We start from the raw sequence: 19,757 nt of genomic DNA, 5'->3' as shown, positions 1-19,757 counted from the left end.
ATGCATCTTATTTCATCCTGTCATAGTCAAACTATTGTTGTAGATCTGACTGACCAGAAACATACATATGTGAGATAGTTCTTATCTATTAAAAGTTAGAAGATACTCAAATGCAAGGTTTTACACTTGCACCCTAATGATGCTACTTCATTGAAAATAATAAATGCACACACCTGTTAAAATATACTGAAAATAAACACCTAATAACATTATTAACAGTAAATATGTGCATGCTGTTTGTGGGTTTCTGCAGAAAACAGAAAAAAACTCCTTTATGAGAAGGGGCTGTGATTGGGCTTTTATAGAAATCAAATGTAACAACACTCCATACAAATATTAATGTATTAGTGCCATCATCATATAACAAACAAGATTAAGTCTTATATATTGTAAAGAGTGAAGTGTGTCATTGTGGAGCTCCAGGCTGCACTTCTCACCTGAGGATGGACTTGACCGATAGTGTTTTGGTCGGGCTGTACGGGAGGCTGATCTTCAGAGTCCCCTGACATAGGATGACATAGATCGGGGATTATGAACTGTTTGCACTGAGGGCTTCAACTGCCTTTTCTTTGAGGAGTAACTCGATCAAGACGTGTCTCAAAACAGACTTGTGAGGCTGTCAAAGTGGGATGTTAAAGGTTCTGCAGCAGATTCTCATTGCAATATAAAAACAATATCATGCGACCTGGATAATACCCTGAGGGATATTCAGAGCACACAACGTATTTTTCAATTAGCCAAACAAATGAAATCAGAGAAGTTCAAGTCTAACAAAGTTGTTCTGTTCAACAACAACAACATCCTGTACCGGTTCGAGTCTGACAGAAACAAGACAAATCAATGTGATCAGGCAGCGGAGGTGCAGCACCCTAATCAGGTTCCAGATGAGTCTGGTGACCAAAATTAGATCCGAGCTACGAAGCTGAGTCACCACACTACCAACACACAACAATGCACATGTACCTCCCTCACAAACACACCTACACACACAGTGACTCAAATTGGAGTAGCATAGTCCCTCAAGATGCAATTTTGCGCCTTCTTATATTTAGATCACAGAAAAAATACCACCTACGCTGTGACTGAAGATGCTAACATTCAAGATTAATCTGTGCCCCGAGAAAAAAAGTTTCAGTACCTGCCGTTCTGATACGGGAAGACCCTGAGAGGGAGTCGTGTAAAGTAATAACGTATACTGAATTTCATATGGTACTTTTACTTTACTTGTCAGACATTAGGTAAATGTGAGGAATATTGATGTGTGACATCACAAGGTATTGGTGTATTTTCTGTGTGTGTGTGTGCGTTGGGGGGGATTGTGTCATTAAAATAACAGTTTGAGGTACAGATAGGTACAATCATCCATTATTTCATTTAGAAATGAAATATCACGTTCTGTGAATCACTCACCATCTTTCTCCAGAGGATGGCTCTGTACTGAGGAACCCGCTGGTTGTTCTGGTCTGAGAGGACGACTGACAGATAGAAGGGATTTTTCTCTGCATCTGTACCCACATAGTTCTGGTGGACTGAAGGAGAAAGAAATAATATCATATTATTATGCAAAATTACAAATATACACTGGATATTTAACATGTAGATGATTTCTGGATGTTCATGTTTTCTCTAAATGACAAATTTATATCCTCCCAGGTATTTATCTCTACCTTTCATCCCCTTGCTGTCTTTCTCTTTTGTCATCCTTCCCACTCTTTCTTTATTTTCTGTCTTCCCTTTCATTCATCCCCCAACATCCAGTTCTCTCTGTGTGTGCATGTGACACTGGCACAAAGAAAGATTGCCTGACGACACCACAGCAGATTCACACATTCATGCTTCTGCCTCTTTGGTTGACAGGGTTACGTCGTACGAAACAATGCCTGAACAGACCCGCCAACCCAATTAGACGCAGGACGTCTGCCTTCCTTACTCCTCTTCCTTTGTGTAATTCTTTCTTTTCCTCCAATGTTCCCTTAATTACACAATCTCACTTTCTTTTCTCCATTTGGTGTCCAGCTCTGTTTATTCGCCATTAGCTCTTTTTTATGCTGCAGGAAAGGAATGACTTTGCAAGGTTCACATGAGTGTCACTATAGTTCTTAGCCTAATCATTCCAATGTCAAATTATTGCATTATGTGGCTGTGAAGATTTCCAGTCATCCATCCATTGCATTGGATGCTTAATCAGACAGATATTCTCGTGTTAGAAAAACTGGCCTCGAGTTCACAACGTGTTGTGTCGTGCGTTGCAGTCGGCTCTGCTCAGGCTGCGAGACACAGATGGCTCAGCCGCAGTCCAACAGGTTGAGCCAAATTTCTGGAGACACAGCTCATTGTAAACTGCCCGTGCCTTACAGCATGATCACAACATGACCCCAGCTAAAGGGGCATTTCTTTTCTTTCTCTTGTCAGCTCACAATTATCTGCATGGATCTCAGCTTCTGTCCTTTATCCCTGCCTGTCTGCTTCCTGATTTGAGTCATAGCAGGGAAACATGGACAGTCATTTTTTTGTTGCGCAACTTGCTGCACCACCTTCTCTGCAAGTCTGACACCAGGCAAGGTGTTAATGACAGCAGTGAAATGAGGGAATGAGCATTTCTATGTTTTTAATGATATCTGGCTTCTCTTAATGGCTCCTGCTGGTTTCAGAAGCTCACAGTCAGACCTTAAATGCGTTATCTGTTAGAGGCAAGCCTTTGCTACCTGTGTTGAGGCTGTGTGTCCTCCACGGGCGTCCTCCCTTGGTGGCGCGTGGGATTAGAGTGTATTTGAGACTCTCAGTGAGGATATGACTGGATACTAACAAGTATTGGCCTTGAATGAAGAGCGATGCGGCATGAGGACGAGGCTGACCTCATGAGATAAGGAGTGGACCGGGGGAATGCATTCAGCTGATGTTGTATTTCTGCAGCATCTGATGGGTGGCTTACACGCTCCCGCTCGACCTCAGCCCCTAAATTTCTCCCTCTATCTCACACTGACGCTGTGTGTGAGCATGTGCATTTTAAACAGAGCACTGTGGAGCAGGACTGACCTTTTCCCAGGAAGTATTTGAAGAACCATCTGGTGTGGTACTCTGGATTCTCCAGATGGACATCAGTTCTCCTCCAGGTTCCTGGAGTGTAGTCCGAAGTCTGACAAACACAAACACAGACACACACAATGTTGTCATCAGGATGGTCAGTCAGTCGCACAATGCAGCGGTACTGATCACGATACAGAGAAGGGAAGCAGACACACAGAGCACAGACACACCGAGCTATGGTCTGACTTTTTACAAGCTGTATTTTTGTAAAATAACCTTTTGTTAATCAGCCATCCTAGAAACTGCAGTTATGCAAGACAAAGGCATGGGATGGGATCACATTAAGATGCAGGGCTGCAATAAACATGAAACATATTTACAAAAAGAACAAGAAGTTCTGGAAACTGAACTGAGAACATGACACGGAGCTTGGTAAGCATGATGTTAGCAGGAGGCCGGTATTCAACATGACTTTTAAGGACATAAGGCAGGAAGCTGGCTGTCGGCCATGTTGTCACAAAGCTGTTAAATGTTGTCAGTCTCCAGTGTTAGGACGATGATGCAGCAGATGTTGTTGGTGGAAAATCTTTTAGTCTCAAAACTATTCGTCTTGCTTGTCTGTTTGTGTTTTTTTAATCTTACATAATCTAACATTACCATCAGTGACTCCTAGGTTCAGTTACTCAAGTATCACTTGTAATAATATTACCTCACTTTATGAGTAATGTAGCTGAATACCTTCCTACAGATTAAATTCCGTTTGTACGATAAGAAAAAAACACAATTGTCATAATTTTTAGTTTTTTGTCTATAAAATTAAATCAATTTACCAAATCCAATTTACACTTGAATTTGTTAAATCAATTTTAAATAATGGAACAAAAAAGCTCATGCATCATTATCTGCATAAATCGGGGCTGCTCATCAGTTACTGGGCTAAGTGAATGGGTTGGGCATGTGTGCACAAAAGTGTATTATACTAAATTGTGTACCTCATCTGATGAGCCATTCTCCACCCTGAAGCGTCCTGCCCTCTGAATAGCCCCATCTGCGTCACTGGAAATCAGCTGAGAGGAGAGACAGAGAGACACACACAGACAGAGACATGTTTAAAATCGAGACAGATCATGTCTGTAATAAGCAGGTCATAAATACATTACAGATGGCTGTCATCACGGGCAGAAGAGGAACCATGGCAGACACATCACCTCGACGTGACAACAGTGGCCTGAGTCCTCTCCACAAACACAAGCACCCTTCCCCTTTGTGGATTATCAACGTCTTGCCTTCTTCTTTAATCAACAATAATTAAGTCTGTGATGATTCGTCCAACCTCCTCAGCTCGAAAGACGCCTTTTTCATGTTCTTTTTATCTGCCACCCTCTACTTATCGCTCCAATTTTCTGTCTCCTGCTGACTCACCTCTTTCTTCTACTGGAGAGGAGGCATTACCAGAGTGAAATGGTTCCAGTTGTGATGTAAGGGAAACACAGGAGGCAGGGGTGGAGAACAGAATGTATACTGTGGAAAAACATACAACTTAAAGAAAGGCTTCTCTTATTGGCTTCCATGCTGAGAGTTTGATGAGAACTGAGTGCCAGCTATTTCCATTTGTGGGCTCCACAACACTCTATACATTACTCTGTGTCCATAGTGTTCCCTATAAAACAATAATAACCTCAACCAAGGAAGGTTTCTCCTGAGTCTGTTGGTTTATTTGTTAGCAGAGTTACGCAAAAAATTCCACAGTGATTTCCATCAACTTTGGTGGAGCGATGGGGCCTTGGCTTGGAAAGAAGCCATTGAATTGCAGATGTGGATTTATTGTTCACTTTTTGTAAATTTTTCAGGGGATAATGCAGAGATCTTGAGATTTCCCTGTTAAACTGTATCATTTAGGTAATCCAGGATCACAGCTCAGAGATCGTGGTGGCATCTGATGGTGGATTATGATTCCAACTAGGCTACTATTACTGGATATACTTCTTTCATAGTATTTGTCATCACTGCTCTGCCTTCCATGCTCCCTTTTCATCTCTGTCAGACATTTTCTTTCATATAAGTACTTTAAACATTGACACAGCTCCTTATTTTATATGTTAGACACTAACGTCTTTTCTCATCAATGTTGTAAATATTTTGTTGACATGCTCTGCTACAGCCAACATCTATTGCACTTCTTTCCTTCCTGGGAGAGGCATCTACATTTTTTCCCACAGGTAAAATAGTATTTTTTTCTTATTTTAGTCATGGGTTCAGGCAATTGTGTTTTGTGGTATATATATATATATATATGATGTAAAACTATTGTCTGTATAAATTATATAAATAAAGTTAAATATAACATGTTACATTTTGATTTCTCGACCCAATTTCATGAGTCAAGTGTTTGGTCAGTGTTGCTGCCATCATCTGACTCCGAGTGATTTCAATTCTTCTTCTCATTCTAATGAACAATACTATTACTATTCACATCCTCATTTCCTTTTCAACCCCAACACAGTGACTGATGTTGTGTTGCCAGGCAACAAAACAAAGTCTCCCCTCCCTTGTTGATCTCTGTCTTCTCTGCCTTTTTTTCTCATTCGCTGCCCTCTGCTCTTTGACCGTGTTGACTTAATTGTGCTTTATTTTGCTCGCCTCACAGATGGAGGTCGCTGTTTTGTTGACATGTAAATTTAAAAAAGAGGCTGTAGCGTGGCTCTATCCCTGCACACACTGTCACACAGATGGACAGAAATAGTCTGGAGGAGACAGAAAAGGAAATTCCTGGTAGATGAGGACTGAACATGAAAAGCGGCGCCTGATAGTGGAGCTGACCTCTGACAGATAATGAAACTTAGTCATCTATAGTCCCATTATCAATTAACCCTCTAATTATTTTCTACTGATCATTTAGTCCATAAAATATAATGTTGTCATGGTCCCAGGTAACGTCTTCATATCTTGTTTTGTCTGAATAACTGTCAAAACACATTACATTCAAATAAAACAGAAAAAATAATTGTATCTTAAAAATTACTGAAACTACAATGGCACTCAATAGGGCACACACTTCTGCCAAGGCCCAACAGTCTCCTAAAATTATATTAAGCCACACTCATAAACAACAATTCCCTTAATATTTCAGATTTTTAAAATCAAGATCTATGAATTATTACATATAAATGTTAAAAAAAATGATAATATGATCAAAACCAGGACACGTTGTCAATATCCCAGATATAACTTCTGACATGGTTAAAGTGAGGTAGTACAGTAGCTAAACTCATTTTGTGAATGGCTGACTACACACAGCACAGTGTTTATCAGTTTGGAGAGTGGGTGCGTGGCCTACTTCAACAGCTCATTAGATCACGTCAGACGGTGTGATGATGAGAGAGTGATGAGAGAGCTCTTATCATGGAAAGAGAGAGAGAGAGAGAGAGAGAGAGAGAGAGAAAAGTCCATTCAAAACATTCCTGTGGGTAAGTGAGAATAAAAGACTTTCTTCTCAAATCATTTATAACCATCACACTCATTTTATTGTTCAAACTAAAGCTGATATGCATTTCTACTGCATAATAGATCCAGTGGTGAAAAAAAGATAGATCCCAAATAGGCACAAAGATCTTTGTTTCTTAGTTCAATTAAACAGCATATAATTCTTCATATTATAATCACACATCATCACTCTTAATATCTACATGTTTGCTCTTTAAGCATTTTTTGTTTTCGTCACAGTTACTTACTAGTTCCCTAAGTAACTGATCACTTGCTTGGTCAGTGAAATTTCAAAAATATGAAAAATGTTCATTTCCAAAAACGACTTCTACAAATGTCTTTATTTGAAAATCTGTGTGATTTGAATAGTCTAATTTAGTCATGCTATTTAACAATCCTGTCATAAAAAAATTCAATTTTGTAAGTATATTCCCATGAATGAGACATTCCAGCCCTGATATGAGCACATGGAAACACGAGCGGCATTTTCTCCCCACACCGTATATAGAGATAATACAATAATCCAGAGGTTGGGAGCCACGTGTGTTTACTGCAGGTGGGAGCCTCTGATAAACGACAGGGTCTCTGTGCAGTAAAAAATACTGCCTTCACCCCTTTCATATGCATATTAACGCCTCCGAAAAACTAATATATTTTCTGCATGTTTCCCCATGTGGTGGTAAGGACTTGTATTTGCATGTGTTTACATGTGAACAAACGCTGCTGTTCTGTCAAGATCAGAGCGTGTGCATGCAGAAAATGAAAAGTGAACGCTGGAGCTATAGGCCTCCATCTCCCTGCATCTCTCTCCTGCCTCCTGCAACATTAACTGTCCTATCGCAGGATAATGGAGGGGAAACCAATGCAGTGTTCAAACAGAGCAATGCACCGCCTCCTTAGCGTGTGAGCATGTGAGAAAAAGATGACATTCGGTGCATATTTAGTTAAGTGTTTGCTGCTGTCTGTGAATAAGCTTGCTGCTGTTTTTGGGTGAAAAAAATGAAAAAGGAGAGGAGGGGGAGAGGGGGAGAGGTGGAGAGATTAAGTGCCCTGGGGAGTCTGTGTGTGTTGGTGTGTGTGTGTGTGTGTGTGTGTGTGTGTGAATGTACGTGTGTGTGTGTGTCGCACACATGCATGCATCACACAGCCACTGCCTCTAAATCATGCAACAGAAGAGGCGCAAAGATGGAAAAGCTGCACTCCCAGCGATTCCCTGTGGGCCTGCAGGGGAGGCAGAAGAGAGGAAACAGGGGAGAAGGGGGAGCCGGTTATGCTTCTACACTTTAACAAACAACCCATAAAACGTCTCACAGCCGTCGGGGAAGAGAAGTGGAGGGATGGGGCAGAGGAAAAAAAAGAGAAGGGGCATCAAATGTATATAGAGGGGGGAAGACGGATGAGGCCAACTGGGAGAGAAGTCAAAGAGCAATGTAATGACAACAAAAAGCCCAATGATAAAAGAATAATAGCCGCCTCCACATTGCGTAAGCCCATGGGACGAGGGGTTAGCTTTATAGACGGAACACACGCACACACTCCTACAACGCACACTTAAACAGCTCCCACTTTAGGGCACGACTTGAACATTTCACAAACACAATCAGGCTCACCGCGTACTCAGAGAGCGTCCGATTTCCCCAAGGCCCACAGGACAAAGGAGCGCTGCAGTGCAGAGAGAGATGTGTGTGTGAGTGTGTGTTTTTCTGTGTGTGTGTGTGTGTGTGTGTGTTGGGGTATTAAATCAATCGTTTTGTGAATGCTGATAGATAATTGATCTCATCAGTGGGCCTGTTAATGCACACTCACGATCCTCCAGGAAGGCAGAGATCACAGAGGCGTGGGCGGCGGAGCAGGAGAGGAAGTGGCAGAGGGTGGGGGGGAAGTAGTAGCAAGAGGGATGTGGGTGTGGGGTGCGTGTGTGTGTGTGTGTGTGTGTGTGTGTGTGGGGGGGGGGGATCACTCAGAAATAAAAATTAAATATCTCATAAAATTTTCCATAGAGTATATTGTGTGACTCAGTTTTACAGCTTGGATCGGTATGAAACCATCACAGCTAAATCAGGATGAAAGATCAACAAACATTTATTTTTAAGGAACAAGCTCAAGGGAATCACAATTTTAGAGTTGAACTCTCGAGAAACTTTTCAGCAAGAAACATACAAGTGCAAAGCTTCCAATTCTTCTAACAGTGGGTGAAAACTGAAGGAGACTGCAACTGATAACACATTCTGCAGATTTAATTACTGTAATTCACTTTTGGATTTTGGATCAATTTGGCAGGAGTTCAGCAAATATGGTCATCGTTGTTTGTTCACAACTGCAAAGCATTTGAATGTGCAACAACTGTGACTCTTTTCTAAGCCTGTGTTTGCTGAGGCTAATGTGGGCGCTGCAGTATTTAGACCTGTCTACCGAAATGACACATAAAACGTGATTTCTCAGTCATAACATAAATCTGCAGTATAGAGGTTGTAACATAACCTGGGAGAGTTCCATGTTTCTCAGCTAGGTATCAGTGAGGATATCATTAAAGAACATTTTGAAAGGGGAGCAGAGAGGTTGTCAGACTTTCTGTACACGCTGTGATAATGTGCATTAAGCTGTAGTTTGAGTTATAAGTGTTTGGATGGTTGAATCAAACAGTGTGAGACTTTGTGTCACATTAAAATCAAGCTTTCAGCCAGTTATGTGAACTATACTGTAAGAAAATGAATTTTACCTTATCCACTAGCTATAACTGATCATATCTACAATAGTGTTGTTATTTAAAAGTGTTTGTGCTGATAAAATAAAACAAGGATTTCAAGCGATTTATGGAAATCGATGTCTAAGTGGGTCAGAGTCCGGAATAAAAACAGTGGCTGCATTTAAAGAAAGAAGTCAACTGAATACATTTAATGACTGACTGTTTTTTCCCCCAAAATGACATATGTTTATATGATGATGGTTTATTCATGGGTAGATGATTTATTCCATAGGAGTCTCTTTGCATGGTGTCAATCATGAATCTAAACTGTATTCTAGGTTTAACAGATACATCTGATGAAGCTCTGTATTTTTCTTATCCTCAGAAAATCCCATGAAAAGATCCAAACCAAGGAACATGGGCTGTTCTTAGTAGTACAATGTTGGTTTTGGATTTTTTGTAGAACTTGAGAAGAAAAAGAAAAAGAAAGAATGTGATCGGACTCATCTTTTATAAACATAATGAATTGAGTCTTCTTGGATGCAGTGTAACCATTTAGATCAATTATAAAAATATGTGATTAGTTTCGTTATGACCCGTGATACTGGAATCAAACAAACTAATGTCTGCACAACGTATATGTATAACGCATGATGTATTGTTGCAGACATGAAATAACAACCTGCTACCTGTGAAGAGGAGAATCAGAGATGAGAATGTAAATCAGAGACAATCGTCAGCAATGTGGCTGTTTGCCAAGCAGCCATCGACTGCACCCGGATTAGCATCAACGTTGCCTGCGGCTAGAACCAATCCAGCCACGCTAACAACAGCACCACATCGATATCTGTCCATTGATGCCACAGCAACACTAGTGATGACTAAACTAATGAATAGGACCAAAGCCATTGGGCCACCCACCGACCCACCCACCCAGGAGTCACTCTGATAGGGGTGCAGCAGATATGAGAGCCCTCGAATGCTGCAGTGAAGCCTGGGATCCCACAGCACAGCAGCAGAGCAACAGCTGCTGCGAAAGACGATTAGTTAGAGACGAGCAGGAGGGACAGACTTAAGAGACAGAGAGAGATAGAGGGAGAGAGTTTAATCTTATGGGATGTTTGGATGAGTAACCAAACACTTTGAGGTGTTAAATGACTTTTAAAGAAGTGAGTGATGCTCTCACACAGCCTTCTTTGAGGTTATATGTGACAGTGGTTATAATCAGAAATGGCACAGAACTTTTATTCCGCTATACTTTCAAGGATGCACATTTATTTTCAAGAATTCCAAATGCATTACCATTCTTTTGGAAGTGCAGTTAAAGTTTAAAAGGGAAGATGATGGCACAGATATGTCTTAACTAGACAGAAAATGTGATTAACATTTCAGACATGCACAGTTTTTCCAGAGGGGCTGTGTTCGAAAAAACGCAAAAGTCAGATTCAGTTGCTCCGGACATTTCCATGAACTTTTCCAAGTGAGTGAGCGATGTTTCTATAATGTGAATCTGGCAGACAGAGGCCAAAGTTCTCATGCGAGCTCATGTCCTGCCTCTTGCAATGTACTGGAAATGTTCCTTGTCTTGTGAACATGTCTGACTCAGTCTTTGTATTTCTGAAAACCGATAAAGAGAGAAATTATAATCAAACCAGAAAAATAAATGGTTTAAAGGGATAGTTCACTATCACTTTGAGACAACAAAACACTTTTGGAGTTTCAGGGGTAAACATTGTAGTAGCCGAATCCAAACACAATTCAAACCAGCGACTTATACTTCAGAAGTAATAAAACAACAGAAAAAACATAATGTGCCTCATTACTGCTCGTGTGGGTTCATCCAAGTGTCTGCAAGCCCCGACATTCAAATTCAACTTGAAACGGTGTCATCACACTGTATTTTAAGCCTAAATGTCCTCTGATAACTTCCTACCAGGTGCGTTTACGGACCCTCAAACAAACCATCTTGTGAATACATCTGCTAGCTTGAGCCAAAAAGAAAATTTCAACCAATAAAACACATAAGTGGCCAATATTAGCTTGGTTACATGTTGTTGCTGTGTAGCAGAAATTACAGAGACAGTTCACAGGCTAACATAGCACAGATGTATGACAAAAACAAAATGTGAATAGTTTTTTCCTCACGAAAAAGAAACGCAGTTTGCCGTTATCTTGTAATAACCACATGTGGCCACGTCGCCCGCTGTTCAGCAAAAGTTACACAGTCTCACTTTAATGTCAACAAACACAAACGGGCGGCGACACGCAGAAGGAGACGCACCCACGCTGAGAGTGGGAATAAAGTCAGTGTGACAGTGCAGTGAAAAGCCTCCGAGGCAGTGACAGTAACACTGGTAAGCAGGTGGGAGAGGAGCCGTCTGCTCACCAGTCACTGTGCAGGACTGACAGCTAGAACCTCTCAACACACACACACACACACACACACACACACACACACCAGTCTCAGTTGCAGTTATTGCTGTAAACTGCGACATGCAATGCGACACAGAGCTGAGACAGATGCACAAGAACACACACACACAAAGGATACTGCATTTGCCCGCCCCTTACCCTAACTATCAAAAATAAATGCAACCTGATTGTATCTCGAACCCTAAAAAACGTCTAAACCCTCAAACATCCAAACTGTCCTAACTTTTCCAAAAATGTCTTCTCTCTGGAGGGTCTGTGCTTAAAATGGTACAGTGCACCACACACGTACACACACAGTGACAGAATAAACATGCCTTTATTTTCCTGTGTGGAACAGCACACAGCTTCAGACACAGTCGGCGCCCACTTCTCCTCCTATTCGTCACCGCCTTCATCTCTGCGCCTTGTGTAAAGACAATTCAATTCATTGGGAAAACACCACCACTCTCTCTGAGCTGCTGTGTCAGGATTAAATGGGTTTAATTGCTGTCGGCTTCAGCTCTAGTGCGCAATGCACAATTAGGCCGCGGAAAGGGGACCGCGGAGGTGTGACTGAATCAAGAAGACAAAACAGGGCGGGAGATGCCTGTGTGTTTGTGTTGTTTGTGTTGTTTGTCTCTACCTGTGAGCACAGAGGCCGTCATGCTGGATTTGTGTGTATTTGAGTGTGAGTCTGTGAGTGTGAGTCTGTGAGTGTGAGTCTGTGAGTGTGAGCTGACGTACGTGGGAACCTCACATGTGTTGACTGCAGTGACTTGGGCATTTAATATGGGCTGATGGCCAATGTGTGTGTGTGTGTGTGTGTGTGTGTGTGCAGCAGCAGTCTATTGATTTTCTTACTCCTTTGTGTATTTAGTGAATTCTACTTCCTACTTTGTTTTTTACTTTTACATGTAACAAGCATAGGAATCAGGAGGTAATTTGAACTAATGGATGTCTATCTATACATTTTTTTAAACTTTACATAGCTTTTATACCTTAGGAAATACAGATGTTTCGATGTAGGCTAATGACTTTGTCGACTTTGTGGCTTTTCCTATTGTGCATCCATGATGTATCTTTCTTCATACAAGTTATGGAAATAAGTTGACCACATTTTTGGTGGGTTGTGATGAGATTTAGTAAAAACATTCTGAAGAGAACGAATCATTACAACTTTCATCCTCTGACTTTTCTCTTGTGCCATCAAATTAAAATTTCTGCCTGTCATTGGTTTTGGCAACAGAGTTTACATAGTTTTTTTCTGTCTCACAAGCACAACACAGAGGTCTCCACAGACACGTTCACAACGGCAACAAATCCTCTGCAATGTTCAGGCGGGAGGTGGAGCAGCCGGGTGCAGCAGACAGAGACAGGAAGTGACGTATTACCTCGGCTGCAGAGATAACGTGATTTTCACTTATCACCACAAACTCTCTTGACACATCTGTCGGCATCCTCTACGTGTTTGACACATCTTTTACAGCAGGAGATATTTGTTTTCTTTTTGGTTTTTTTTCATTTTTGCCCATGTCTCGCTTTAGAAGTGTCATCAAACACGCTTGCAGTGATTCCAGCAGGGGATCCCCCTGCTGCGTTCACACATCAACTTCTGGATTTCAACGGACATTATACCAGGAGGCCAGACGGAGAAAGTCTGCAGAGACACCTCCTCTGCAGAAGATACGGAGGAACTGCGGAATTCACTGGATGTCTGAAAGCACCTTATGTCTGTGTGGACAAGAGTGAATCATATTTGTGTCTGTGGAGGTACCTGCTCTTATTGTCTACTGTGGCTTCTATGATGCCAAATACAAAACAAACAGACAGGATGAGTCACAGATAACGTTCTCTGTTATTGAGAAGACCCTTCTTTAAATCAGTATCTCCCACTTGATTTATTACATTAAAAAACGATCTGGAGTCAAACTTGTCAACAAAGATACAACACACAAATACTGCTTGCCTGAAGTAACTATATGTTATGTGTTTTCAATTACTTTATTTCATATCCATCAATCCATCATCTATACATCTTATCCTTTGTGGGGGGGAGGCGGGGGGGAGTGGCGTGGGAAGCTAGAGTCAGTCCCAACATATCAAAGGGTTAATATAGAGAAACAAACAACCATTAACACCTATGAACAATTTAGAGTCTTCAATTAACCTAAACCCAATATTTGGACTGTGGGAGGCTGGAGCCAGAGTACCTGATGATAACCCACATAGACATGGGAAGAAAATGCAAACCAGCATCAAACCTGGGATGATTACACCTGTTATCATCACGTTTCCATCCATTACATGACTCATGAATACATACATGAGTCATAACAGCATGTGAAGTGCAAAAGAGGAGCAGCCCTGATCTCATCCTGGCTCACACCCTCCACAATGTTTGGATACTGCTATTTCTTTTTTTTTTCTATCTTACACCCCCCCACACACAGAGCAGTACAGTGTGTGGTGTCAGTCTGCTAGTGCTGATAGGCAGCATGTGGTTTCTCCTCAACACTAATCTGTCGGACAAGCAGCGAGCAGCACTCATGGACAAACCAATAATATGTCTCTGGTAGGAAGTCCGATCGCAGCGCAAAACTCTAGGACTTCCTGTTCCTCTGGGCTATCAGGATGTACAGACTCAGAGGAGCGACACACACTCATACACACTCCCTCGAACCAACAATGACTCAACAGCTTTGTAACCAACCACAAAGACACACACTGTGCAGCAGCTTCCCATCAGCAACAAATAAACTTTGTGCAAATGAGCGAAGACGCTGAACGAGCACCTGCTGTGATCCACTCTGGCAAAAGCACATCTCTGGACCACACCCAGTACGTCACGACTTATCATCCCCCGCTCCGCTGACCCCCCACGCCAACAGAGAAGATGGTAAGGCAATGGGAGTGAGAGCAAGGAGGGGAGGGGGGGGAGATCACGAGGAGGAGGAGGATGAGCAGACAGAGACGCTGAGACACAAAGAGAGCAACAAGCAGATGAGTGCGTTGTGGGTGGGACTCACCAGCTCTACCGACCCATAGTGTTTCCTGCTGAAGTCTCCACGCCTGCAGCCCAGGTCCTCCGAGGCAGAGCTGCAAAACAAACACACGGTCACACACATGGCCTCCATCACACCACTTAAACATTCGTTAACTGTGACATCACTCATACATGAGGGGCAGTCGCAGCATCTGCTTGTCTCACGTCCCTTGATCTCACTTTCTCTCCTCGTTCATGACCACTTTCTTCATACTACGTTCTTTCTCTCTGCCCTTCCCTTCTCTTTTTCTTTCTGTCTTTCTTCCCCCTCCTCCCGTCTGTGTCTCTGTTGGCGTGGCGGGGCCAGCAGTGGCACGATGACTGGCTGGGAGTGGCGGCCAACCCAGTTCTGATTGAGATGTGGGTCCTGATTGAATTAGGGCCGAGTGATAGATGGAGACTGGCTGGGAGAGCTGACTGCTGGTCGAGTAGTAAAACGCACACACAGAGTGAGTACCATCACTAACACATGTAAAAGAAAGTAGCACACATGCAAAAGGCAGAAGTTTGAAAACGTAATACAATATTTTTACGGTCGTCTTAGGCTATTTACTCAATATGAATATCACTGTCAACGTGTCTACAAGCCACTTGCAGCGTAGATCTATTAAGAACACAATCTTACATAAAGTTTACTTCTCTATGGTGTCAGACTGAATAAAAGGCCATTTGCACAAAAAAATCTCTGCAACAATACACTTTATTAGCGTTGTTATTTATCTGAGCTGCTTGTCAAAAAGCTCACAATAAAGACACAGATCGCTTTCAGTCAAATCGATTTCTAATAACTAGAATGGCACTGATCCGCCAAGGCCCCACAGTCTCCTTAAATTCAATTAAACTGCAACTAATCAGGGAAATCTTTGAAAGTGTCAAAAACACCCATATCTCACAATGATAAATCAAATCATTTAAAAATTCCTGGATCTGTCCCCCTGATCTGAATCTGCACCTGACCCATCCTCCCTTTGGCAGTTTTTGCATAATCCTGGTTAGAAATAAACCAACCAACCAACCAACAAGGCGGATGTGGGGAAAACACAACCTCCTTGGCAGCAATAATAAAAAGTTACGTTTGAAAGTTTTGGAAAAACAGCATCTGATCATCTTGTTGTCATGGGACAAGATCTGCACCTTCTGTCTATGCATTAAATGGACACACACACACACTGTATATACATATATATGGAGCTGCCAGAGGGACGAAGAACTTTGAGGGTGCTCCCTGTGTGCTCCGCAGCCTCTCACTCCTCTTGTGATTTTCTCCGGATGCACGTTGTTTAATGTCACAAATTCCACTGTGACAAATAGAAAAAACACACTGACAGATGGTGCAGCTGGCCTGGTCGCCCACAGATCCCAACCACTGAAACTCAAATTCCCTTTCTCTTCTGTATTTCTGCAATCTTCTAATTTTTTTTAGCCGGCGGACTCCGCTCGACATTTTTAAATATCCCACCGCTGTGAGCCATAGCGTAGCAACACTATCACTCATGCTTCTCATTGGTCATAACGTGTGCCCTGACTCACCGAACAGGTCCCGACCAATGAGCATTCTGTGTTTGGGGAAGTGAAACATGACATGAGACAGGCCGAGGGATAACAGAGCAGGAGGGTTTCCCTCATCGATGTCATTCAAAACGGACGGTTGTCAACACTAGCTGCAGTCAAGCGTTAATTAGCTTAGCTTAGAATAAGGACCAGAACAGGTTGGAAACCGCAATGAATTTACTGGTAAAGCTGTGTATCATTTCAGGGGCTGCATCCTTCTGAGTCTGCATTTGAAGACCAAGTGCATCTCAGCTGCGCAACTCTGTCCAACGGGTGGATCCTTCCCGGGCCAACTTATCAGAGGATTCATTGTGTTTCGGTGACAAACCCTTTCTCAGAGAGGTGGCGCATCAACTCAGCAGAACAGCTAGTAGTACACATGTTGGAAAACCAGGGGCATTAAAACTTACGAGTCCAACAGCAGCTTTGTTGCCCTGCAACAGTAATAAGGGTGGGACAAGCTGGTAGTGCCGATCACAGAACACCAGACCAGACTATTATCAATATTTTGGTTCCGACTTCATGCCCACAAAGACCGCCTCCTTCGTGGGCCGAGTAGACCGCATCCTCTGAAGAATGAAGCCCATGAATTGAGACACAGCTCAAGAGTCTACCTGCACCACCAAAGCTCAAATGCTGCACAGTTTCTAGAAAGCACAGAAACAGAAATATAAATGTTTATGATTTGAGGATGTTACAAGCTCAAAGCCCCGTTTGAAAAAACATTTTTATCTTTAGACAGAGCCTGTCTGTTTCCACTAGAGACTACCCTCTGTAGCTTCATATTTATACCCCAGACATGAGTGTCATCAACCTTCTCATCCAACTCTTGGCAAAGAGAAAATATGCACATCAGAAGTATTCCTTTAAATACCCCAGCTAAACAAGCAAGTGAAATATAAACTTGATCTCAGCTGAACAGAAACTGCACTTTCATTCTGGTCCATGATACATGCCAGTGAGTGATCAAGCTACACTCACATGAATTCAAACTTCAGTTGCACAGCAGTTTGCAGCACAATGACCCCACAAGATCTTTTCTGGAGACTCAAGGCTCAGTGTTGTGACAGTGAACTGGTCGACGTTAACAATGTACCACTGAACCACCCATATATCACTTCTTATCTTCAGCCATGCTGATCACATTACTATTGATCCAGCCTGATCTAAGTAGAAAGCACTGTAAAGAGTCTAAAATCTTAGAGGAAGAAGAAACAGAAAGAACAAGCTGGGATATTATTTTAGAAAGAATCCACACACAGCAACACAGCCCTTTTGTAGCATTTGAATCTACTCTAATCTACTAAATTATTGCCAAGAGGTGCGGTGCACCAAAGTAAATTCTCGCCCCATACAAGTAGAAGGATCCGACTGACAATAATGAGCATGAAACAAATCTACAGGTGTTGATAAGCTACATAGTGACACTTCACACATGTTGTCAAAATGCAAAGGTTATTTCTCCACAAGCGCTGGAGCTCACTTGGGAAAATTAGGAGCAGAAATGTCAAAATGCACCTAAATCTTAACGCGTCGCAGGCGAGGTTCAGTCATCACTTCTCACCGCACAGCACGACCCCGTCACTGCTACACCTGCATCTCCCACGCATGTGAATAAAGACATGAGGCAGATTATGTGTCATTACTACATCAGGCTTATGCCGTGCAAAACCTAGATACCGCCACATGTGAATGTGAATGTTTCTAACAGCACAACACAATTTGATTACGATGAATTTAATTCAGAAGCATTCTGGAACAGTCCGTCTTTTTAACCAACATCCAAATACGTAGAAGAATTTAAAAAAACAACACAGAGTCATGGGGGGTATTTGATATTTATATTTTTTATATATATTTTGTGTATTTGTTTGTATCTAATGTCTGTATGGTTGTCTGAGTGATGTATATGAACTGAATGCTTCCTCCTTCTCTCTGGACCACATCCCCCCACTCCCCGCCTATCTCCCCCCAGCTCTTCCCCTCTCCAGTCAGGTTTCTCTCTCTCCGCCTCTCTGCGGGAGGAGGAGATGGAGGCAGAGTGGGACTGTTTATACATAATGTGCACTCAATCTTAAAGGTCATATCTTAAAGTGTGTCTGTACTGCAGGATGTATCCATCACTGCTCCCTTACTCACTGCTCGCTGGCTCTGGTGATCGGGGTGGGGTCTGCTGAAGCCCCATCACAACCTGGACTCCATCACAGCATTCTACCTTAATACGATCCCACTTTGTCTTCTCAGCATTCAGGTGGCTATCTCTCCTACCCTTCACCTTTGCTTTGAGAGAGGGGGTGATGAGAGGGGTTGTACGTCGGAGGGGGATAATTAAGTGGCACCACCCAGCGAACCTTCCTAAAGAAAACAACTTCATCATCATCTCCAGGGGAAGCTCGTCTGGAAAGGTGTCATGAGTTTGATGTTTAAATGTGCATAAGAACAATGTGACCAGGTATTTTGCACATGGAAGAGCAACATTCAAGCTTTGCTAACACCCATTAAAGAAGTGAAAGAGCCAAGGGAGTAAAGTGCCTGCAGTCTGATGAGGAACATGTACCTGTCATCAGAGCTCTGACTTCAACTCCAGCATGTACGCAGACTAATAAAATCATAATCAATGTGACACTGTAGCCAAAACAAGAACTAAAACTTGTACCGGTCAGGTTTTTACTGAGTTTGTTCCAAGGTTGTTGTTTTTTTGCTCAGAGAGCAGTGATATTATAAGATTTTATAGCCATTTTTTCTTTTTTAAGACATGATGTTGGTTGATCCATCCCTCAAGTCAAGACTTTTACAGTATGTAACTTCATCCAGCCGCCTCCCAATTAAAACAGCAAATGTAACTAAAGACCTAGTTTGACCTAAACCTTCACATCATGAAGCAGCGTGGGATCATGGAAGTTGTTGTCTTCACCACTACTGCCAATGAAAATACACCTGTGGCACAAATCTTGTTCATTGATGAGGACGGTCCATCCATCCATTATCTATAAAGTTTATCCTGTGAGGGTCGTGGGGGGAGCTGGGGTCAATCCCAGACATTGAGCGTGAGGTGGGGTACAATATGGCCAGGTCACCAGCATATCACAGGGTCAACATGCAGAGAGAAACAACCACTCACATTCGCACTGTCCAGTTAGTTTAACCTCAATCTGCAGGTTTTTGGACTGTGGGAGGAAACTAGAACATGCAAACTCCACACAGAAGGATTCCGGCCAAACCAGGAACCGACCTGGGAACCTTGCTGTGACTGTGAGGCAACAGTACTTAACACTGCACCAATATGCCACCCTCATGGAAGAGGCAATGTATTAAATTTTTATTCACGTTATACAACAAATGGCAATAAATAAATAGTTGCAGCAGAGACGGGAAAAGTCTCAGGTCAAGCTGATATGAAGCAATTAAAAGATGACTAAAATGAAACGTCCCGTTATCTCAAATATAACAGGATTTCTTTTGGTTTGAACATTGTTGTTCAAACTGAAATTGTTGTTGTTGAACATTTGGGAGAATGTTAAGTCAACAGAATAGATATTATAGGACTAGTCATTT

General features: G+C 42.3%; 1 protein-coding gene across 12 annotated transcripts in view; it reads right to left on the bottom strand.

The window, feature by feature from the left end:
• Positions 1-19,757, bottom strand: part of garnl3 (GTPase activating Rap/RanGAP domain like 3) — a 59,802-nt gene that overhangs the window by 21,955 nt on the left and 18,090 nt on the right. For 11 of the 12 annotated variants that reach the window (XM_069513197.1, XM_069513198.1, XM_069513203.1 and 8 more), the window contains 5 exons: positions 14,635-14,704; positions 4,020-4,094; positions 3,037-3,136; positions 1,411-1,529; positions 438-502 (listed from right to left, as the gene is read on the bottom strand). In XM_069513197.1, coding sequence (XP_069369298.1) covers positions 438-502; positions 1,411-1,529; positions 3,037-3,136; positions 4,020-4,094; positions 14,635-14,704 — 429 coding nt within the window. Of the gene's footprint in view, positions 1-437; positions 503-1,410; positions 1,530-3,036; positions 3,137-4,019; positions 4,095-14,634; positions 14,705-14,783; positions 14,819-19,757 lie in introns of those variants that run through there. The other variant, XM_069513202.1, reaches the window with a different exon arrangement.

This window comes from Paralichthys olivaceus, chromosome 18 (assembly GCF_024713975.1).
Source record: "Paralichthys olivaceus isolate ysfri-2021 chromosome 18, ASM2471397v2, whole genome shotgun sequence".
Classification (NCBI taxonomy): domain Eukaryota; kingdom Metazoa; phylum Chordata; class Actinopteri; order Pleuronectiformes; family Paralichthyidae; genus Paralichthys; species Paralichthys olivaceus.
The sequence above is the reverse complement of the archived record's forward strand: the minus strand, read 5'-3'. Positions and strand labels throughout refer to the sequence as shown.